At 38.3% G+C, this 24,291-nt stretch overlaps 1 protein-coding gene across 3 annotated transcripts in view; it reads left to right on the plus strand.

The window, feature by feature from the left end:
* PLEKHH2 (pleckstrin homology, MyTH4 and FERM domain containing H2) overlaps positions 1 to 22,766 on the plus strand; it is a 64,049-nt gene extending 41,283 nt beyond the window's left edge. For all 3 annotated transcript variants that reach the window (XM_052806117.1, XM_052806116.1, XM_052806118.1), the window contains 11 exons: positions 1,909 to 2,088; positions 3,927 to 4,024; positions 4,496 to 4,673; positions 6,473 to 6,628; positions 11,965 to 12,062; positions 12,437 to 12,578; positions 13,321 to 13,466; positions 15,061 to 15,190; positions 16,058 to 16,144; positions 17,856 to 17,993; positions 19,131 to 22,766. In XM_052806117.1, the coding sequence (XP_052662077.1) occupies positions 1,909 to 2,088; positions 3,927 to 4,024; positions 4,496 to 4,673; positions 6,473 to 6,628; positions 11,965 to 12,062; positions 12,437 to 12,578; positions 13,321 to 13,466; positions 15,061 to 15,190; positions 16,058 to 16,144; positions 17,856 to 17,993; positions 19,131 to 19,313 (1,536 nt within the window). In that variant the 3' untranslated portion in view covers positions 19,314 to 22,766. The remainder of the gene's footprint in view (positions 1 to 1,908; positions 2,089 to 3,926; positions 4,025 to 4,495; positions 4,674 to 6,472; positions 6,629 to 11,964; positions 12,063 to 12,436; positions 12,579 to 13,320; positions 13,467 to 15,060; positions 15,191 to 16,057; positions 16,145 to 17,855; positions 17,994 to 19,130) is intronic.
* Positions 22,767 to 24,291: the final 1,525 nt, after the last annotated feature.

The following is a 24,291-nucleotide window of genomic DNA, read 5'->3' on the forward strand; positions in this document are numbered from 1 at the left end:
CATGGATGGATCTCTGTATTCAGAGAACTGTATCTGAAATGCTATTTTTTCAGTTAGATTTCAAGAAGAACAAATGGTAGGCAAAAGTTTTGTTGTAGATAAATCAGCTAGAAGACATTTTAAAAAATGGAAGAAAAACAAAGCAAAGTTTAAGTTTAAGCAAGTCATGGATTATTTCAAATTGAGATAGAAGGCAAAGGTTCCACTGCTCTTTTTAATAAAAAGAAAATCTTTTCTTCATATGAAGTAGCTATCCTTAAAAGACTGATTAGGTATTCTAGTAATATAAATAGAGAGAATATTACAGAGTAAAATTATTGAAAGTATTTCACAACAGTTTTTGTTAATTCAGTTTAAAAGATTTTCATACACCTTTAAAAATACAGATATGTATATCTCCCAGTAGTATTGAAAAGGCTTTATGATTAAAAGACATATAATGGTTCATAACTGCTGTGCTGCAGCTAGTTTCTTGAGGATTTCTGTATGCCAGTAAGACCACCTATCTTTCCCAGTTAAAGGCCAGATAGGTGGTTGATATCTATGAGAGGGAGTATGCTGCAATGCCACTAACCTTCTTTCTCCTCTCTCCTGCCCTCACCCAGCTAAAACTACTCCTGAACATTAATTAATAGCCAGGCTATAAAGTCTATTTCAGAGATAAAATAAAATCTTGCTGTTCCTTTTTCTGTATGTTGTGAAATAAAGTGCAAGTTGGGAAGCATGGAGCTTGGATAAATGAACTTCCTCCACAGAACTTATACAAGTCTAAAGACCAAATTCCCTGAAGTATCAACTATCTGGAGAATTTTGATGTAATGGTTCAGATCTAGAAAGGAATTAAAGAAAAGCACCATATGTTCAGTCACAGACAATTGCAGGCAAACTTCCCAGCTTGTTTCTCTGAGATGCTTGAAGCACTTTAAAGAAGTACATCCATCTTATTTTCTGCAGTCCTGCACCATAAAAATTTAAAAGGCAATGTACTTCTCTGATAAAAATAAATTTACACCTATTTGGAAATCACTTTCTGAAATAATTTCAGACCAAATTCAAATCACAGACACTTGCCTAAAATAAATAAATGAGAAAGAGATGACTTGTATGACCTTCATTGAAACTTTGTATAAATCAGTTTAAAAGTCAGGTAGGGAATTGATTTAGAAACAGATGAAGTCATGTTTCAATTATTCCACTGCTGACAAAAATTAGTCCTGTGCATCCACATATTTTCAGATAGACTAGAAATAGATGGGCTTCCATCCATTTCTTGCATTTTGTTTGTATACCTTGAAAATTCATCAACTATTATATAGAGTAAATGCAATGAGTGATACATAAGCTTTCTTCTAATAGAGCACAACAAATGCTTAACACCTGGCTACCTTAAGACAGTACTGGGGATAGGAAAGGTTATACTTACCCACAGTAAAAATACCAGTGAAAGCCAAGATGTAAAACAAATGGCTCTGAGTTATGGTCTTCTTATCTGTGTATATTCTGCCATGTTGTGCTCAGTACTTGCGCAAGCATTTTACACTGGCTGCCTTTGACAGCTGTACACTTTGCATTTTAAAGTCCTGTAGAGGGGTAAGCTATGTTCAGCATGTCATTAAACTTCCCTACCACCACAACTGTTGCAACTCCTGCTAGAGGTCACTCCATTATATACAGAGTGAAAAGCTTGTTTTTTAAGAGGTGTTTTTATCTTAAGTCTGCCTGTATAGTTTTTAATCCATTCTGGCCCCTTTTCACCCCTTTTTGCAGGGCCAGCAGGGTTTCCTTAGTCTACTGGTAAACTGACTAATTGTGACTTCAATTATAGCACACTTTTGTTATACAGAACATCTCAAAGATTTGTTGGAGCTTTTTGTATGTAAACTCACTTGCTTATTATTTTATATCTAGACCTGCCAGTTGTTTATAAATGCTGCAGTTGACTCTCCTGCCATTGATTACCATGTATCTTTGGCCCAAAGTGCTTTGCAGATCTGCCTCACACATCCTGAACTTCAAAATGAGATCTGTTGTCAGCTTATTAAGCAGACGAGACGTCGACATCCACAAAACCAGGCAGGACCAATACAGGTAACCCAGTATTTATTTTAATGGTATCTATTTCAACAGCAGTGAAGGAACTACACAGACTGTTTAGAATGGTAAAGGGGCTTTGCTCTTCTGTAGCATCTGCTTACTTAAAATCAGATAAAAACCTGAACTAACATCTTACTACTGCGGTGTCTTCCTGAAACGAAGCTGATGCTATCCTCCATCAAAGTACATGTGTCTGGTGATAGAGTGTATCTGTGCCTGTGCTGTTTTTAAAAGCTGGACATACAATGGGCTATGTTCAAGTTAAGTGTTGAGTAAGACATCATGTATGGAACCTAATTCTCTTCTACTGCATCTTTCCTAAGAGAGGTGCTGCATCAGGAAGTTTGGTGGGCTAAACCACATGGCAGATGTCTCCACAGCATGAGTGTGAAGAAAAGTTGTAGTGCCATGTTGTGGAATCTCAGATACGCTCAGGGTTTCTGACAGATGTCACTTCTTGTATGTCACACTGTTCTGCATGCACCCTGCATGCTAGATTATAAATACATACTTAAAATTCTTTACTTTGTCCATGGCCAGCTATTCACTGGTATCCAAATATGTAACAAATGAACTGAAATTGAAAAGAAAGCCAGTACTTACAGTTTGCATAGAATTAACAGAACTGGAACAATAGTGCTTATGATGGAGCAATACCTACAGAACTAGGAGATGGATCAGAAAATGAGAAAGGAAATTACCATATTAAGGCTTTTGTAATAAGACACATTTTTCTCTTGCCACAGAAAGTAGAACATGACCAGCAGACATACCTATTATCTAGAAACAGCCTGTATCTGGGATATGGCAAGTATATGTGCATCACTAAAACATCCACAAAGCTTTTATGACAGACATAGCACGTTCATGTCAATTAGCACACACTGAAGTTACATACGGCTAATGGAATTTAAACTAACCATAATCCTTCTTTGGTACTTTTTGTACTACTGGGAAGGCCTTCCCTCTGATACAGATAAATAAATTGTTGCTAACGTAATCCACTGGCATGATTTTTAAGAGTTAACACATTCAGTAAAACGTTTGCAGCCTCACTAATTTTTTCAAGTCCTAAATTCATGCTGTAGTCTCCCACACTTGCTTCTATTGCAGTGTCTTCCTGGAAACAGAGCCAATGCTATCCTCCATCAAAGTACAGGCATTTGATGAAAGGGAAAATCTGTGCCTGTGCTGTCAAATTTCTATTTAATACCAGGCAAGTCAGATAAATCAAGATAGAGAAACCCCATTTTCTAAATTTCAGTATGATGCATTAATACAATTGTGAGAAAAGTAGTTGCAATGTTAGTAAATGTATATCCAGAGTACATGAGAGCAGTCTGTATTAAGTGAAGCCTATGGATACATATTGAGCAATGAAAATATACAAAAATATTGAATAATTGTTTTTTCGATAGTTACCATCTGCTTGGTAGGAGGAAAATGTCTTATGGGTTGCTTCATAATATACGTAACAGGAGAGCTGAATTAAAATTGCACAGGCTTTTCCTCATTTCTTAGTGCTTGGCCTTGCAGCCTTATTATTTTTTTCCTGTGTATTAACTGCTTTTTATACAAACTGATCGGCTTTCCCATTTCCAGCCCCAAAAGAAACTTGCTGTACACAAGTAAATAGAAAGAGAGCATTCTGGCCTTCCGATGAGTTGACGCTTATTTACTCAGCTTTTTCTCTGTGTTTTGTTTTTTTATTCCTATTTACAGCTGTCTGTTACTCGACTTGGCACAGTAAGCTGCACTGCTGGCCAGCAGCCACAGCAGGAAGTTTTACTTTGTAAAATGTTTAAAACAGTCAATGTCTTCCTTTTGTCCAGGGCTTGCAGCTCTTGGCTCTCTGCGTTGGACTCTTTCTGCCCCAGCACCCATTCCTTTGGCTTCTTAAACTTCATTTAAAGAAGAATGCAGATTCCAGGTATGCCTGAATATTACTACCCAGCTAGTCAACTAGTCTTTCCGAAGTACCTTATTTTCAATCTTTCATTTAATATTTCAGATCTTTTGACATATCTTTTAAAATAAATTTGACTGGAATTGTGCTCCAGTGCTACTAAAATGTAGTACATGTTACTTCTGTGCATCACTTGGGAAAGTTATCCTTTGTTTTGAAAATTCTCTGCAGTGGAACTCTGTATGTTGCAAAACCATGAAAACAAAAATATGGCAGTTACACAAAACACTCTGAGCCATGTTCATCTTTGGTACAATTCTGTTGGTCTCGGTAGACTAATTCTCTTTATAATTCCACATGGAAAATTGTGTTGGAAATCTCACAGAGTGAAATCTGACTGCTCCTCCCATCCGGCACCCCCAGAGAGATTTACTCACAGTTTACTATCCTTTCAGTCAGTCCCCAAGAATTGCCTTATTTCTCTTTTTGTCACAGGACTGAATTTGGGAAATACGCAATATATTGTCAGCGATGTGTAGAGCGTACCCAGCAGAACGGAGACCGAGAAGCCAGACCTTCCAGAATGGAAATCCTTTCCACACTTCTAAGGAACCCCTACCACCATTCACTGCCCTTTAGTATTCCAGTTCATTTCATGAACGGCATATATCAGGTAATGTCAGGTAGACTACAAAATCTGAGCTCTCCCAACCCCTTGCTATTAGCATATACATGAAGTAGTCTATCAAAAACAGAATTGTAAATGTTAAGGTAAACATGGTTCAAGTTTCATCCTGTGCCAGTGCTAGCAATGAAAAGCACAAGGTACTTGTAATCTGATTTGATCAACAAAGAGTTTGGGGAAAAATCTTTAAAAGAGAAAAAAATTAAAACCTCTTAAGAGTGAGAAATACTGAACTTCTGTTTCTGATGTAACCTGACTACCAGATGAATGAATTAGACTGAAGAAAATGGAAAGGTATTAAATTCCATTTCCTTTCATCAGATATCTTGAAAGTTAAATATCTCAGTGAAGGCCTGGAAGCACAGCTGTAACTCCCATTATTAGTCATGAAGGATAACTGTATTTGTTACAGAACACAGCTTCATTCTTAACTCTTTTGGGACTTCATCAGTCAAAGCCTGTAGGAAGCTTTCCATGGGCTTCCATGCACACTGCTTCACATCCTGGCTTGTGTTGCTGGGAGAGCTGCCTGAAAAGAGTTTTTTAACAGTTCACAGTATTCCTAGACAGAAAGCAAGTTTTTATATGAAATCAAAGCTATATCGAATAAATTTTTCATGTCAGGTCAAAGAAGAACTCTGCTTTTTTTCCCCTCTAAGTTTCTTAATTTCTTACTGCTTGCCCAGTAAAACAGAAAAAACAACATGTATTTATATCATCCTAAAAGGTTTCAAAATTGAATTTTGAAGAAGAAAAGGAATAACTGCTCATTAGTTATTTATTGCTCAAAAATGTATACTTCCAAGGGCTATGAAAATTGTAATTAAATAGTAAATTACTTCAGTGGGATCAGCAAATAAGCAATTATAGAGGTATTGAAAATTCTTGTATTCATCTCTGAAGCTAGATTGAGCAGATTTTATTTTTTTTTTTATTTCAACTACTGAGAAGCCCAAAACAGAAGTCCAAGATCCATTTTCAAGACTTTTTTTACGGAAAGAGTAAAACATCTTCAACATGTCAAATACAGGAAAACACCCTCAAAACAGATTTAAGTGAACATCAGCAACTAGTATCTATATAAAAGCCCTTTGCCATTTCTTGCTAAAACACTTTAATACTAGTAACAACAGACAAAAATTAAGATTTGGGAAAATAAACCATAGAAAGCTCTATATATTACTGACATAAGTAGTACTGACAGAGCAACATTTGTAAAATATTTCAAATCTTCCAATGTAGATCTGCCATCGAATACCCCTCTGATGTTGCACATGATGAAAAAATACTAATTGATCTCATTTGTTTCACCACGATATTGAAAAGTGTGGGGAATTACAGTTTTTTTCATTTTTCAAGTGGTATCTGTCATAAAAAGCTCAGATACTAGGCTGCTTTCTGTTATATAAATTCTGTAGCAGAAATTCAAGTGTAGCAAGTATGAAGAAACCAGTACAAACAAAGAAAATAAAAATATTACATTTGGAAGCATTTTGTACTTTGTACCTTACTGCATTTTGTTTATGAAATCAATCTGCTGGGAAGATAATCATTTTTTGGATGGAGAAAAACTCCAATAAATTGACTTCCCATTTGAAAATCTTAAATCTTTTCCAGACCCTTTATGGAAATTTTTAATTTCCAATGACAATAAGTTATTCACAGAGGATGGAATGGGTCTTATATTCCCACTGTTATTCTAGAGGTACTGTCTTTCAAAATCTTAGATTTAAGGCAGGGGGATGTTATAAGTTTGATAGCAAAATACATTTTGGCTGCGTTTTTAGGTTGTTGGGTTTGATGCCTCTACCACAGTGGAGGAATTTCTGAACACCCTGAACCAGGATACAGGGATGAGGAAACCAGCTCAGTCAGGATTTGCACTGTTTTCTGATGATCCCTCTGGCAAGGATATAGAGCACTGTCTTCAAGGAAACATCAAGGTAAACAAAAACCTTTAACGAGTTCTGCGTATAAAAATATCTTCATTTTACATAGCTCTCTTCAGACAATAGAAAGGAAAACATTTTTCAGGCTGAAAACTGTCTAGGTTTTTTTTCTTCATAACATAAAAGGAAAGATTTTTTAAAAAATATCACTTTTTCAATTGCTGAAATTCATTCAGTGAACTATATTTAAAAGCTTTGTCTAGGAGACTGATATTATTCAGAGAAGTAACAGCTGGGTTAAAAAAGAAAAAGTAAGCTGCTACTAATCACAGTTCTTTAAAAAGCAATTGGGAGTCCAACATGCATTTAGAGAGATTTCAGTTAACATTCTAGTATAGCTCCAAAAGATGACCATTTGAGGTCCAAAAAGTCATTGGGGTGGAGATCCTGGGGAACTAAAAAAAGAAAGGGCTCCTTATCTAAATACAGAATAATTAGGGTTCAATTCAGGAAGTTTCTAATGTTTGGCTTATCATTGTTCTGAATTCTGAATTATAGTTCCCTCTACTTCTAGAATTAAATTCTTTGCAGTAAAGAGTGGCAAAATGCGATATAATCTATACTTTAGTAAAATACTGGATATTTTTCAAGCCTTTTAGCAACTAATGAATACTGAATTTTTTGTGCTTCTACGAAATAGTCTTTTGCACCCTTTGGCCAATATTTACAGCTGCACTTTTGAGTTACAAGGTGCAGTACAACCAGGCCTGAGTAACAAACAAACAAGCAAGGTCACCACGATCAGCTGTCCCCCTCTACCAGACTAATAACCATATGGAAAGCAAAATGTGTAAAAAATGTACTTATTTTCTTAGTAAATGTAACTTTAGAAGCTGTTCACATTACTGCTTCCAGGAAGGCTCTTTTATGAAGGAACAGTGACATGAAGCCCAGCAGAGCTCCCAGGACCTCTGTTCCACCTCCTCCCCATCTGCCCACCTACCCACCTACACCGCTGGTTGCGAACAACTCTTGATGCACTTTATAGCAAACTTCATACAAACTTTATGGCAGTTACTAGAAAGGACCTGAATAACTACAGCATGCAGCAGAAAGAGAATGCAGAGGTCAAAGCTGTCCAGGTCTCTGGCTGCAGGGAGTGCCTGAGTCTATCACTGGTGCCGGAGGGCAGCGGGGACACCTCTTGTGTGCAGTGTGACCAGGTGGATGATCTGCTCAGCCTGGTGGCAGAGCTGAAGGAGGAAGTGGAAAGGTTGAGGAGTACCAGGGAGTCTGAGAGAGAGGGAGATAGATTGGTGGACCTGCACACTACCATCCCTGAGGCAGAGGCAGCAGATGGAGGCTCCGCAAGAAGCGGAGGTTCCCCTGCCCTCTTGCCACCAGGCAGGAGGGGACCTACGAGATGGAGGGGAATGGATACAGGTCCCTGCTTGGGGAGGCAGGCGAATCCCCTCCCGGTCTCCCTCACCTTCCCAGTTGCCCCTACGCAACAGGTATGGGGCTCTGGAACTTGAGGACCAGGCCAGTGAAGATCAGGGTTTAGATGAAGCCCTACCCAGGGGTGTGCCTAGGCTCAGTCAGGCAGCCCCATGCATTCTGACAGCCTCTGAAAAAAGAAAAGGGAGGGTAATTGTCATAGGCGATTCCCTTCTGAGGGGGACAGAAGGCCCACTATGCAGACCTGACCCATCCCACAGGGAAGGCTGCTGCCTCCCTGGGGCCCAGGTAAAAGACATTACCAGGAAACTCCCTGGTCTGGTTCGGACCTCTGATTATTACCTGTTGCTGGTTGTGTAGGTTTGCAGTGATGAGATTGCAGAGAGAAATCCAAAGGCAATCAAAAGGGACTTCAGGGTACTGGGGCGACTAGTGGAAGGATCGGGAGCACAGGTAGTGTTTTCCTCAATCCTTTCAGTGGCAGGGAAATATACTGAAAGGAACAGGAAAACACACCTGGTTAATACGTGGCTGAGAGGCTGGTGCCATCGGTGGCATTTTGGGTTTTTTGATCATGGGGAGGTTTACACGGCACCGTGCTTGCTGGCAACAGATGGAGTCCAGCTATCTCAAAGGGGGAAAAGGATTCTTGCTCATGAGATTGCGGGGCTCATAGAGAGGGCTTTAAAATAGGTTTGAAGGGGGAAGGAGATAAAACTAGGCGCAACAGAGGTGAGCCTGGGGGCGGCATGCCAATGCTGGGGGTGGAATCGATAGCCCAGCTCAAGTGCATCTGTGCCAATGCACGCAGCATGGGCAATAAACAGGGGGAGCTGGAAGCCATTGTGCAGCAGGATAGATATGACTTAGTCGCCATCACGGAAACATGGTGGGATGACTCCCATGACTGGAGTGCTGCAATGGATGGCTATAAGCTCTTCAGAAGGGATAGGCAAGGAAGGAGAGGTGGTGGGGTGGCTCTCTTATGTTAGGGAGTGTTTTGATTGTACAGAGCTACACGATTGTGATGACAAGATTGAATGCTTATGGGTGAGGATGAGAGGGAAGGCCAACAAGGCAGATATCGTGCTGGGAGTCTGTTATAGACAACCCAACCAGGTTGAAGAGACGGATGAATCATTCTACAAGCGGCTGGCAGTAGTCTCACAGTCGTGTGCCCTTGTTCTCGTGGGGGACTTCAACTTTCCAGATGTCTGCTGGACATACAACATGGCAGAGAGCAAGCAGTCTAGGAGGTTCCTGGAGTGTGTGGAAGATAACTTCCTGACACAGCTGGTAGGTGAGCCAACCAGGGGAGGAGCCTTGCTAGACCTACTGTTTACAAACAGGGAAGGACTGGTGGGAGGTGTGATGGTCGGAGGCTGTCTCGGGCTTAGCGACTATGGAATGATAAAATTCTCAATTTTTGGTGAGGCAAGGAAGGTGGTCAGCAAAACCACCACTATGGACTTCCGGAGGGCAAACTTTGGCCTCTTCAAGGCACTGGTTGAGAGAGTCCCTTGGGAGACAGTCCTGAAGGGCAAAGGGGCCCAGGAGGGATGAACATTCTTGAAGAAGGAAATCTTAATGGCTCAGGACCAGGCTATTCCCATGCGCCGCAAGACAAACTGCCGCAAAAGACGACTGGCCTGGCTGAACAGGGAGCTTTTGCTAGGAGTCAGGAAAAAAAAGGAGTGTTTACCATCTTTGGAAGAAAGGGCAGGCAACTCAGGAAGAGTACAGGGATCTTGTTAGGTCATGCAGAGAGGAAATTAGAAAGGCAAAAGCTCAGCTAGAACTCAATCTGGCCACTATTGTAAGAGACAACAAAAAATGTTTTTACAAATATGTTAACAATAAAAAGAGAGCCAAGGAGAATATCTATCCTTTATTGGATACAGAGGGGAACATTGCCACCAGAGATCAGGAAAAGGCTGAGGTACTTAATGCCTTCTTTGCTTCAGTCTTTAATAGTGAGACCAGTTATCCTCAGGGTACTCTGCCCCCTGAGCTGGAAGGCAAGGATGGAGAGCAGAATATACCCCCCTTAATCCTGGAGGAAATAGTGACCTACTATGCCATCTGGACATTCACAAGTCTATGGGACCAGATGGGATCCATCCAAGAGTACTGAGGGAGCTGGCGGAGGAGCTTACCAAGCCACTCTCCATCATTTATCAGCAATCCTGGTCAACAGGGGAGGTCCCAGACAACTGGAGGCTTGACAATGTGACACCCATTTACAAGAAGGGTCGGAGGCAGGATCCGGGGAACTATGGGCCTGTCAGTCTGACCTCAGTACCAGGGAAGATTATGGAGTGGTTCATCTTGAGTGTGCTCACATGGCATGTGCAGGACAACCAGGGGATCAGGCCCAGCCAGCATGGGTTCATGAAAGGCAGGTCCTGCTTGACCAACCTGATCTCCTTCTATGACCGGGTGACCCACCTAGTGGATGAGGGGAAGGCTGTGGATGTTGTCTACCTGGACTTCAGCAAGGCCTTTGACACTGTCTCTCATGGCATACTCCTTGAGAAGCTGGCGGCTCATGGCTTAGACAAGTGTACTCGTCGCTGGGTAAAAAACTGGCTGGATGGACAAGCCCAGAGGGTTGTGGTGAATGGAGTTAAATCCAGTTGGTGGCAGGTCACAAGTGGTGTTCCCCAGGGCTCAGTATTGGGGCCAGTTCTGTTTAATATCTTTATCAATGATCTGGACGAGGGGATCGAGTTGCACCCTCAGCAAGTTTGCAGATGACACCAAGTTGGGAGGCAGGGTTGTTCTGCTCAAGGGTAGAAAGGCTCTCCAGAGGGATCTGGACAGGCTGGATCGATGAGCAGAGGCCAGCTGTACAAGGTTCAACAAGGGTCCTGCACTTGGGTCACAACAACCCCATGCAGTGCTACAGGCTTGGGGAAGCGGGGCTGCAAAGCTACCTGGCAGAAAAAGACCTGGGTGTGCTGGTTGACAGCCAGCAGTGTGCCCAGGTGGCCAAGGGCATCTTGGCCTGCATCAGAAATAGCATGGCCAACAGGAGCATGGAGGTGATCATCCCCCTGTACTCGGCACTGGTGAGGCCGCACCTCGAGTACTGTGTTCAGTTTTGGGCCCCTCACTGCAGGAAAGACATTGAGGTGCTGGAACGTGTCCAGAGAAGGGCAACCAAGTTGGTGAGGGGCCTGGAGCACAAGTCATATGAGGAGCAGCTGAGGGAACTGGGGTTGTTTAGTCTGGAGAAAAGGAGGCTGAGGGGAGACCTTATCGCTCTCTACAACTACCTGAAGGGGGTTGTAGTGAGGTGGGTGCTGGCCTCTTCTGTCAGGTGGCTGGAGATAGGACGAGAGGAAATGGCCTCAAGTCGCGTCAGGGGAGGTTTAGATTGGATATTAGGAGAAATCTCTTTACTGAAAGGGTTGTCAGGCATTGGAACAGGCTGCCCAGGGAAGTGGTTGAGTCACCATCCCTGGAGGCATTCAAAAAGTGCGTAGACAAGGCACTTCAGGACATGGTTTAGTGGGCATGGATGATGGTTGGACTCCATGATCTTAAAGGTCCTTTCCAACCTAAATGATTCTATGATTCTGTGAAAGGCATTTGATTAATTATGTAATAACTCACTCTGTATAATTACACATTCATTGGCTGCTGCTAAATCAAGTACCTGGCCTTTCCATATAAGCATGTTATGGCTCATTTCCAAAGGTAGTGTGTGTGTGTTGCAGGATAAACAAACAACAAAAACGTTAATTATTAAATGCTCCAAATAAGAAATGCAAGTAAAGTTATTTTTCAGTAAGTTTAATAATTTGAGCTATGTATGTTTCTGATATGTAATAGGTACAAGATATTAAAATAATTTGACAATTTCTATTCAAAGGTGTTTTCAAAGAGGAATACATGGCAAAGTCAGTTTTGTATTGCTTTCCTTCTAGATCTGTGACATTATTTCAAAATGGGAGCAAGCCTCCAAAGAACAGCACCCTGGGAAATGTGAAGGCACAAGGACTGTCCGCCTTACTTACAAAAATAGGTTTGTTTAGCAAGTATAACATCTCTGCCTTGTCCCAAGATCTGTTTTTAATTTTTGCAGAGTTTCTTCATCTGAAATATATTGACTGACTCAAAGCTTGCAACAAATTAGTAAATGGGTGTAACTGGGGAACTTTTTAAAAAAAATACAGTTAATTTTTTTTAGTTCTTAAGAGGTGAGCAGGGCTGCCAAAACAAAAAAAAAGGCAAGACTGAAATTAAATATTTGCCCACTGTTTCAAGTACAAGTGTTGCTCTGCTAATGTGTTTTGATGCTGACGAAAACATGTCACATTCAGAGCCGATACTGCTAATCCTCAGGGCTAATGCATATCCCTATCTTCTTTATTTAATAACTTTCTGCCTTTTCTGTAGGCTTTATTTTTCAGTTCAAGTCCATGGGGAGACAGACAGAGAGAAGCTGCTGCTAGTATATCAGACAAATGATCAAATAGTCAATGGACTTTTCCCTGTAAACAAAGAACTAGCAATGGAATTGACAGCTCTTTTAGCTCAGGTAATCCCTGTGCATTAACGACTCACACAGCAGTTTTACAGATGAAAACCTGAATAAAGAAACTGGTCCAGGTTTGCCTGACAGTCAAGTGACCTCCACGTTTTACAGATGATAGTGCAGGAAATAGGCTGGAATCGCTGTGTAAGGCTAACTCTACTTCAGTGGAAATGCTTTACAGCATATGCTGCTGTTGGCACCAGTACAGATAAAATGTGCTTTACCTCCTACACAGTCAGGCCCTCTTTGATTAAATATCATGTCATCATGTACCATTTCTTCATTCACTGTTCCTTACATGATTTCTGCATGTTAATACACCAAAGTAACAGCTGTTTAATGAAAACCTAAGACTCTTAACTTTACTAGACATGGTCTTGATAAGATCTGTTTTATTTTAAAAAAATTAAGGCTTAAGGAAAGGTTATTGAGAAAGTTATTTGGTGGTGTTACTTAATACATCTAAACTGGTTTGTGTCAGCTGGAGATCTAGCAATCTCAGAGCAGAACTAGTAAACATTATAATTGTACAATTTATACTTGATATTTATCTTTTTCCATGGTAAATATAAAATAAATATAAAATTACTTGCATGACTTTTATATCAGTGAAAAATATACATTAATTGAGAAACTGTTTTCATTTTATACTTGGTAAGACAGAGGAAAAGATAGCTCATAATACCCAGCTAGAAAATTACTCTGGAGTAACAAAAAATTTTCTTCTTTGTGGTCTTCCCCTTAGGTAGAGATTGGAGATTTTGAACGACCTTTCTCAACTCCAGCAGGGCAAGTCACTTCCCAGTCCAAGTCCAATCAAACATTAAAACAAGTTTTGGAGAGATTCTACCCTAAGAGATATAGGCATGGTTGTTCAGAGGAACAATTAAGGTGAGATGTATCTTGCAATTCATATTCTCTAGAAATCTAGGAGTAAAATGAGGAAGTTTTAAATTGTCATTAGGTACAACTTACTGTTTTGCCATATTTGCCTAAACCTGTGTTTGAAACTCATTTTCTTACTAAACTGAAGAACGCATTTCCTCTGTCTATTTCTAATCTGAACAGAGGACCATCATTAAGCACTCATTCCAGCAAAAGCTGTACAAGTTACTACATGGTGTTACAAAACCCAGCAATTTTGAAATTCTTACTTTTCTTATTGAGCAAATCTAAATTAAGTCTGTGCACAGACTAAAGAACTACTGAAAGTAAAGGACATGAGGACCGATCTGAGTGTTTCCTGTTCAAATATGTAATCTCTGGCAGCCAGTCAAATTGGCAATATGTTAACTTAGTGGACTTGCTAGTAAGGTATTACTTAATTTAAAATGAATAACCTGCAAGTCTTTTCAATCAACATCTACTAACATGAAGAAGAGCAGAACAGCGTAATAAATTATCCAAAGTCAATGATACAGCAATTTTGAAGTCCATTAAGCATCATAGAAGTGTTTTCCTCATTCTTCACTACAGTGTTGAGAAAGTTTAAAGCTATTACCATATGCACAAAGTAACATTATTACATAGTCAGAAGATAATAGGGACATTCAGAAATATACACACAACAAATACAAAGTTATGCAATTAATTTCAAAGTACAAGTATAAGAGGTCCTAGATTAGCATAATTTATGGAGGATAAGTCAAACATCTGTTGAACTGTTCAGGTAGTCCTTAAACTACCAATTGCCAGAGCTGGAAGTCTGTGGCAGGGAAAGAGTCACTCTATACCTGCTGTGTTGCTTGTATTCGTTTGCTAAGGGTGCAGTTTGACTTCATAAACTTCCAGTAAGAGTAAGCTGCAAGTGAAAGATCTTCCTTTACTACACATTCCCCCTCCCTTTTCATGGGCCACATCTAATAAACTTGTGGCTGCCAGGTGAGTCATTCCTGCAGGTCAGTGTGCTAGAAAGGTATTTTGGGGTGGGTTTTTTTGGAGGATTAGTTTTCCATAGGATCATTTTATTGAACCAACTCACCATAGGGCTGCAAAAGAAGAGAGCCAGTGTGAACACATCATGCATCAGAAGCATCCTTTTTGGTTAGTAGCGCCCAGATACACTAAAAAAGAGTAGTATTAAGCCATATCTTCCACATCTACTACTAGCCACAGGTAAAGATATGTGCCAAGCTGGATGGATTTTTGGAATGACAACTGGCATAGCTGTTGAGTACTGATAAAGGTAGATTGATTATCTGTAGAGACACATTAAAAGCTGTCCTAGACTTTTTCCCATTATACTGCAACTGCTACATCAATATTTAATCATAATGTTGCAGAAATTAGAAGATACTTCATAATTTTCATGTGCATAAAAATATTAAATGCCATTTTGGATTTATTTAATACCGTATAAGTGATAGTTGTTGTATTAACTTAAATTATCTTTTTAACAAATGGATTCTTTTTTGCTCATTAAACTTGCTATGGGTAAGCATTTAAATTCCTTTCAATAACTAAATTACATATTTCATTTCAACAGACAGCTTTGTCAGCGATTGTCTACAAGATGGATGGCTCTCCGAGGGCACAGTGCTGCAGACTGTGTGCGCATTTATCTCACTGTAGCCAGAAAATGGTCTTTCTTTGGTGCTAAATTGTTTGCAGCAAAAGTAAGAAACTTTACTGAGTTTGAGTGGTGGGGGTTTTTTAATATAAATATAATTGGCAAATAGTAATACCCTTTTGTTGAAAATGAGTGTGTTATACATGTGCTGATTGAATCTTTTGTCAAATTACTAACTTGTTTAAGCCATAAACTGATGAAATGTAATAGCCATAGTACTAAGTATACCATAATAGTAACTTTCCAATACGTTTACTGCTTGTTTTACATTATTAATCTAGGTGGTATCTTTTCATTTTGTTACATCTTAGTTTGAGATAGCCTTTCTGTTTCAGGCTTTTTTTACCTGATAACTAGTAGAATATAGAAGAGGCATCATTAACTGCCTGTGAAAGTTGAACCTTGCAGAAACACTAAATGTTGTTAAGGATGTTTAGAGCGGTCGCTCCTGTGCTGGCCTCTCTCGATTTCTCTTAAAACACTAGTATCTTAATTCTCTTGATTCAACAGCTATGTTAAACAGAACTGTCACCTCACCCCTTATGTTTTATTAAGTAATCCCAGTATATATATATATAAAATTGCTTATCAGCACTCTGTTCTTTGCATATGTAGACATACGTGCTAGTGAACAAACGCCTGACTTTTTTTTTATTTTATTAATGAGACTATACATTTTATTGGACTAAGCACTAAGGGAGGCTCCAAGAGCATTAAGCTGAGTTCATAGTTATGCCACTGGCCACCTACATAGCTTTGGGCAGCTACTTCAATTCCTTTACATCAGTTCCCTCCCACTGTAAATTTCAGTAAGATCTGTGGGTGGAGAGAGATCTATAATAGCTGAGAGTTAATAATTATTTACATACTGCCTCATTTTGAAGTAGTAATTAAAGAACATTTCTCTTTGTAGCCTTTAGCAACATCCTCAGTTGAGAAGTCCTTCATATGGTTTGCTGTACATGAAGATGGCATAAGCATCCTAGATTACAGCTCTATGGTGAGTGAAATTTCTTTTTTAATTTTGGTCAAAGTAGATTTTAATAGTGAGTATATGGAGAGATTCACCACCATACTACATAAAAGATGGCATTAGCCTATCATGCTAAGTTATCTAGTCTTTCTCTTAAAGCAAAAATTCAATCCTTTCAAAACACTTTAATGTTATCATCATAATAGTAGCACTAATAATAGAAATAAGTAATGAAGTCTTTGCACAGAATTTATTTTTGTTTATCAGATACAGTTTTTATATCTTAATGAAATGTTAATGTTTTAATCATTCAGATGTCAGGAGATCCATAGTTACAGTTCTTACAATAACATTAATTTTCTTTTCCTGGAGACTTCATTTTCCATTATTATTCATAATACATACACTCTGCAAAGAGCAGTTACTGTAAAAGATTGTTATTTTCATTGTATTATTTTTGTTTAATAGTAGGTAATATAACCCAGTGTTATTTAATTATGTCATTTTAGGCTCTGATTTTTCTTTGATTTGCAATAAAAGTTTTCACAGAAAACGACTCATGGTAATCAGTGTAAAAAAGCAGTGCCTGAGAAGATCCCTTCTTTAATTTATATCCTGCAAAGAAACAGAATGGCATGGCGCTATTAGCAAGTGCTAATATTGAGTATCAGAAAATTAAAATATCAACTTTATAATTGTACTGATATGGGCCTTTTCATTATGTTTCTTTGCAGTTAAAGAAATAACAAAGAACATGAGGAGAGCAAACAGCAGCTCTGTTCAAAGAACAAGCACAATGAGCTTGCATCAGACTGCAGAAAGCTCTATAAACGCTATGTGCTCATAGAGCTAGCTATGGCGTTTCTGCAGAGCACTGTCAGTTTACAATATCAGCAGGCATTACTTCCTATTCAAGAAATGCTCAGTTTCCAGGGAATATTCTGATTTTCTGTAAGAAGGATCGGGGTATCAGAAATGTTGCAAGGGGTAGAGAAAACACTATTTTGAAATAAGGGCAAAAAGAGGTTTAGAAACCGAAGGATGTTAAGTCAGTTATTGTACAAATATTGTCTTACGATGAATTTTAAATATGAACATCTGCAGCAAATTAATATAAGTTGTAATGATAAATTAAATGCTAATCATAGACTCAAAGGCCACTAATGTGGTGTTGAACAATGAACAATAAGAGCGGAGACATGGAAAGCAGAGGAGCCTTGAAGAGCATTTACGTTTCATCAGAAATGTTAAAAAAAAAAGAACAGAATTTAATTTCATTTGTGTGTACGCAGCCTACATCACTGCGCAAAAAGAAGTCCTGGAGTTAAATTTCTTTAGATGTCTGATACTCTGCCATTTATTTTATTTAGACACTGCTTCGATTTCAAATGGAATTCCTAAGATTTACTTCTCTCAAAGTCAGTCAAGATTTGTGTAAATTGAATTACACACTTGAGTTGAAACCTGCTTATAATATCTTTGATCTAATTAATCTGGAATAGAAACAGAGGTCAAACTTAAAAGAGTTATCATCTGCAATGGAAATTCCTCATAGTGAAGGTCTGAATGAAGCTAACCCAAAATTTACAATTAATTTCGAGATTCATAAGAGGCTAACAACAACATTTGGAAAAATACATGTGCAATTATATTTTCAAAAGTACTTGTCATAATCTGCTTTTCCTGCATTGTCCTGCTTATAGTTTTGCATTTTGTTTTTTGGGTTTTCTTTTTTAAGCGATTAACAGTTACATATACATATAAGAGTCTGATGACTTTCGGAGGCTATCAAGATGATTTTATGTTGGTTGTTAACAATGCTCAGACAAAGGACAAATCAACTGAAAAACACCTTTTTGCCATGACAAAACCAAAGGTTGGTATATTACCTGAAACAGTTTCCTACCATCTGCTACTTTTCTACTTTTTCTAGCGGGTAATTCTTAACAGATGTGAAAGATGAAACACCTTCTTTATTCCTAGCATTCTCAGTATATTGACTTTTGCCAGATGGTTTTAGAGAGTGAAACAATTAGTAATATAAGAGCTAACAGTGACAATACTGATGTGTTCGTTTTCTTTTCATGTCCCTGTCAATAACATTCCAAATTTTTCATAGAAGGACAAAGAAGGCTATTAAGGACAGGAATTATATGCAGTACCTAAAAAGTAGTCTGTTTGCTTGATCAGCACCAGAGATAATTTTTAAGAAGGTACATTTGTGTTCTACAGTGGAATTGTAGAACACAAGATCTGAAAAAAAAAAAAACAACCTTTCTTAAATTTTCTTAAAATTTCTTAAATTTTCTTAAAAATCCTAGGATATTTTTATGTTTGGTAAAGAAATTGTTCATGCTTTTTAAATCTAGTCTCTCCTTCACAGGTAAGATTGACTGTATTTTTTTAAAAAGCAAAGATTTCAAAGTCTTTTGCTGTTAGTCAGAACAATTTATGAAACAGAATACAAAATTCCACATATAAATTTGGGTCAAAACATGACTCTTCATACAAATAAGCATAGTAAAATACATCTGTTCAAGTTTCCCCTCAGATTGTGCCCTTACAGGCAAGGTTGTGTGGATTGCAAAGAGAAAATATGGTAAAAAGCTCCCAGAAGTCTTTACTCCTTTTATCTACCAGCATCTTTAGTTCTGTGAGCACTAGGTATTTTCTAGCAAAACTGAGGGAACACATCATGAAAATTTTTCTAGGAGCGTCATCTTTCAGACTTCAAAATCTCTCTCAAAGTGAAAGAAGCCATCTGTTTGAGTCATTTAAGATTGTGGAAGACAAAGTATCGAGCATACTGATGGAAATAACATTACATTATTTGCAAGGAGCACTAGAAAAAAGTTCTGTTAGGCATCTCCTCTCTCCGCATCATTAATTTGTTTGATAAAGTAAAACTACTTTCCCAGTTGGTGACTGTCACTTGCTAAAAAGTTAGCTATTTTTTCAGCAGTCAAAACACATCACTGTATTTTTCAGAGAGTTCTGTGTGTTCCTGTTATAGATTCTTGAGATCACTCTACTGATTGCCAGCTATATTAACAACTTTCATCAGCTGAAAGGAGCTGCTCATCACCTCTCTGCTCCAGCATTACTGACACCTCAAAGCAGACAGAAGCTCAAGGAAATGGGGAGTCAGCCCCTTCTTGCAAACAACAGACCAACTAAATGTCCCACTTTGTTATGAGAGGATTATGTATAATGATAATGAATCCTTGTTACAGGGTTTCTACACTGATTGAAAACTTTGACCTACAAGATGTAGAGCATAAGCGAGTCCATAAAGCGGACAGGTTTACATTCATTTCAGTGGTATATAACAGGAGGAGCCCATTAATTAAAGCCCTGGCCTGAACTGGAATGATGATGAGCCAATTTAAGGATTATGCTTTACTGGTGGTGGCTTGTGCCTACAGCTCAGAAATAAATGTGTCTGTTGATAGTGATGGGGAAAGGTGGCCTTGGGAACAATTGTATAGATTTTAGTAGTTTTCCAGATACTTACTCAGGGACCAAACTTTCTTCAACTCTTCACCTCTATTTTTCAAAACTATACAAGTTGTATAACCTTCATTTTGAAAAGGAATTTTTTTTTAAAAAAACAGTCAAATACAAAACATTTTCCACTTCCAGCACCCGTCCTTATTTGCAATACAAGCACTATGGGACTAAAAAGAATGAACTGTTTGATTTGTATAATTGTTTCTCCTTTAAAAAAACCCATAAGCACATCATGTAACTATTACAAATTTAAAGAGTATTCTCATGATACACACTAGCCTTTGTTATACAGCTATTTTACTTGGCACATCTTCAGCCTTGGTCTGGTAAATTTCTAAATAATTCCTCTCTGCCCCAGCCTTTTGGAAAAATCTAAATTGGACAGGCACTGTATTTAGTACAGTTTTGTTAAACAAGGTCCCGTACCTAATTTCTTCTTTAATCCAGAACAATAATATAATACAGATGCAAGAATGACTCACAATCCAAAACACAAGAATAACACAGAAAGCCATTGCTTGAACTGTTGTGAATAAACTTGGAGACATGTGACATACAGAATTGATGTATAATGTGTATAATGTATATACATTGATTCAGAATAATATTTTGTAAAAGTTGTACTTCTTGTTTCTCATTTGTATCTGTACATTTCATACTATAATAGTAATATAATGCTGTTGCACACAGAAGACATAATGCTGCTTCTGCACTATTGGACCTAGGACCACTTTCCAGTTGCCTTTTTCAACTGCAATCCTCAGTGCTATGTAGGGTCAAATATATAGAAATTACACCCATTTTTTCTTCCAATCCTCACATTTTTGTTTCCATGCAAATAAACCACTTCTGCAGGCTCTGAAATGGATCAGCAGCATACTCTAATAGATAATTTAGGTCCAACCATAGAGAAGGTAGTCAAATATAAGTCACTGATTTATATACTTTTCACAATTTCCAATGCTGCTCATGCTAATGATCATGGATCATGAATCCCTTACTGCTAGCCCTCATCATCTGTTTTTCTTTTAATTACTTAAAACTGAAGTAATTTCACAATGATTAATTTTAATATTTGAAGGTTGAAAATCTCCTTTGTTTTATGACATTTAAACATTTATGAGCTACACATATTCATATTGAGAGAAAAGGAATTTTCAGCTGTTTGCCCTCTATGAAAGGTAGGGAGTATCCTCCTGAAGAATTAAAATAGATTGGAAGGGAGATACAGGTGGTGAAAGGATCATACTCTTAAAAAGTGGAAAGACAAATTGGCAAGCTGACTTTTTAAATATGTTTCTTCTGAAAGGTCTCAAAAGTCCTGCCACAGCTACTTAAGTTTGCAGGACTCAAGCACCATTTTATGAATGGTACTATGGGCCAGTGCTTTGTCTTGAAAATTACAAGCAAATAACAAACATACTATATCCAGATGCTTTCACATTTGCAATACAGAAAGAGCTTCCTGGTAACTTTCACCCTTTGGTGGTCGTTGTGGCACTAGATCGTTCTCTTTCCATGAAGCAGGGCCAGCAGCAGGAGGTTTACCTCCTAGTGGGCGGCCGATCTGCCATCATCAAGGAAAGCATATTGGAAGCTACAAGAGACCTTGACACCAACTGCAGCATCTTTTTGTGCAGCACCCTACATGAAGTAATGCAGATACCGTGGTGAAATTGGGTTAGGAATTAACATCCCTTTCCAATCAGCAGAATAGTTAACTTTCAGAGATTTCAGGGGGGCAGGGTGTTTGTAAATTCAAACAGATGCTACTACATCAGTTACACTTGGGTCATAGTGTAAAGCTTCTCAAATACAATGATTAGAAACTTCAATTTATAAATACAAAAATCTTCACGTCACCATGAAATGATGGTAACTGTCAACCTAGAACACTCCAGCTAGTAATTCTTTCCTAATTGTCCAGTTTTAAATGAATGTGGCGGGTCAGGTTCTATTAGAAGGCAAAAAAAGTGGAGCATTTTGCTACTGAGGTTGTTCATGTAGTTTTAAAATCTTTGTTAAATTTGGAAACAACATGATACACAATACAGGTGATGTCTTTTAACAGTTTTCATTAACATGTGCAACCTTACAAACAGCTGTTTTATAAAGCAGTATACAATCTATGAAGTAGAGTATGACCTTCCTGCCTCTAGACATTGCTTTTCTTTTTAGTGTTAAGCTCTTGCTGCTGCAGTATGTCCTTACATCATAGTGCCAGAAGCAATGCATTAGTTTCCCTTTTTTGGCAGCACTTTCCAGACTTAGTACCACTAACGGCTCATTACAGGTCACCATTAATCCCATATAGTCACATTACCAGAAATGCTGTGTTAATTTTTATGAAATAAATGCACTCAGAATCACAGTTACAATACTACATTAAACAATGAAGTTTCTTCCAGGATTTTATTAGCAAGAGTGAGGTTTCCATAGCGATAGTAACCTCCTCAAGCAGACACTTCTCTTCAAGTTAACAGAGTCAGGAAGTACTCTCTTACACATGCAAGCACACTTCCAAACACAGCTATGCAAGTCTCAGGGGAATTTGTTCCATGTTAGTCTAGCTCCAGAGCTACTTAGAGGATACCACACAACATAAGACAGCAAATTGGAAAATTTCAGAGTCCAGGCACATATCTGTTCTGCCTTCCCTACCCAGTCTGAGCTTCATGAGTGCTCCACATCTCAGTCTTAACCTTGAGTCATCCACCAAAACAATTCATACCCTGCTACCTAATCCATGACTAAAGCCCAGGTAGGAACTAGACCTTTCTCACCTTCTGATCTTTAGCAGAGATGATACAATGGGAGCTGTCAAATGAGCAGCGACTTCTGGGACTGATGCTGAAGAACTTCCCATGCTCAAGGCTTGCAGAACCTATGTTGTAAAAATATTCTCAGGATGAAATTAACGTGTTAGCACATGCAAGGAGACTTCACCTGCTATTATGAACTTCAGAACATCTTTTGTGCTTGCTTTGAGCTAGTGGTCAGTATCAACAGTCAGTTTAAATGGTCAATGAATCTGAGCTTGGTAATCACTGAAAGATCACTGGTAACTGTATAAACAATCGCACTGATTTGCAAATAGTATTTGGAATGCAATGTAAATTAATATATTACTTGAACTTCACTTTGCCTTGTCAATTTTTGTGCAGCAGTATTAGTAAGCAAACTGCTCATTTCTAAAACAAGCAAGACCTATTAACTCCTGTAGTACAGCAGAAAAATTATAAAGCTTTCAGTTTTTAATACAATCCACAAAATTAGTGTTTTCTGTTACTTTAGATTTAAATTTGGTTTATATTTAAATTTAAAATAGAGGCATATATTTCCCTATAAAAGAAGGCTGGTAGGCATTTGGTGTTGGAGTTCCTTGTCAAACTAACACAGTTACAGGTTTTGGTTTTTTTTTCCTGAAGGAAAAAATTCATCCTTGCATAAAGGAATGCACCACTTAAAGCTTTAGGTAGAGCTTTAATAGTCCATACAGCTTAGTGCAATCCATTAGTTTGAGTGAATTTTAACTATGGTGATTAGTAACTCAGTAATAATGAATTAGGAAGACAAAAGTATTTTTTTACAGTTTCTTAGGGCAAAGGAAATGAAACTGAGTAAGGTGAAACTTAAAATACTGAAAACTCCAATTTAATTTCCAGATTGGACTTCAGTACAACTTACTAATTGTACACCCTTATATTGTGTTGCCCAGCTCAGATTTGTACTGCAGCATCTTTGAGATTAGCCACCTCTCTGCCAGTGAGTAAATCACTATAAAAATACTTCGCTTTTTAGTCTTACACTCCTGCTGTTGCAGTAATATATGCCTAGATCAGTGCCAGAAGCAATTCCTACCTTAGTTTTGCTATCTTTGTCAGAGCAAGAGAAGCTTTGGCCAGGGTTTTTACTACCTCTAACTGCTGATTATAGATCAGCACTGGCTTCATATACCAAGATAACAGAAACATTCCGTTGAAATGAAATTGTTGAAAGAAATGCACTTAGAAAGGCATCCGCATGACCTGCCACAGTACAACACTAAACAATGCAGTTTCTTTCTGGATTTTAATTAGCAAGACCATGGTTTCCATAGGGGGTTAGCAAATACTTTAGAAGATCCATGTAAAAACCTGGAAGTAAATAAAGACAGGCGAAAATAACCATATGAAAGCTACTGGAACTGGAACTGAGTGATTATACAAGTTACAACTTAGAAAAAACTCTTTTTAAAGAACAAGTATTATTCAGGATCTGTAGAAAGTTACATAAGCCTTCTTTGGGGAAGGAAGAAAGAACAGTTAAAATTAATTCTGAGTTAATCATTATGAATGAAGCCACTTTCCTGGTTTTGATCAAACAGATAAGAGAGGATTTTACTTGGATTTTTCTCTCTCTAGTCTCTCAAAAGGCGAAGCAGCTAGTCAGCTACAGAAGGTCAGCTGTAGTTGCTGTCCTGGATTTTGGGTCACTTTGCTGACATAGGGGACATATTTGACTTGTTTTGTCAGGTTCACCTACATCCTATATCCCTTTTGATATGCTGGGTCATCCCGCTGTTTTACTGCACCCTTTAAATCCTCCTTTCTAATCCAACCCTAACATGATCTTTGGATTTGATGTTTGATTGATAGATCATATTTGAAATAATCTAGCCTGTC

Source organism: Harpia harpyja, chromosome 13 (genome assembly GCF_026419915.1).
Source record: "Harpia harpyja isolate bHarHar1 chromosome 13, bHarHar1 primary haplotype, whole genome shotgun sequence".
NCBI lineage: Eukaryota > Metazoa > Chordata > Aves > Accipitriformes > Accipitridae > Harpia > Harpia harpyja.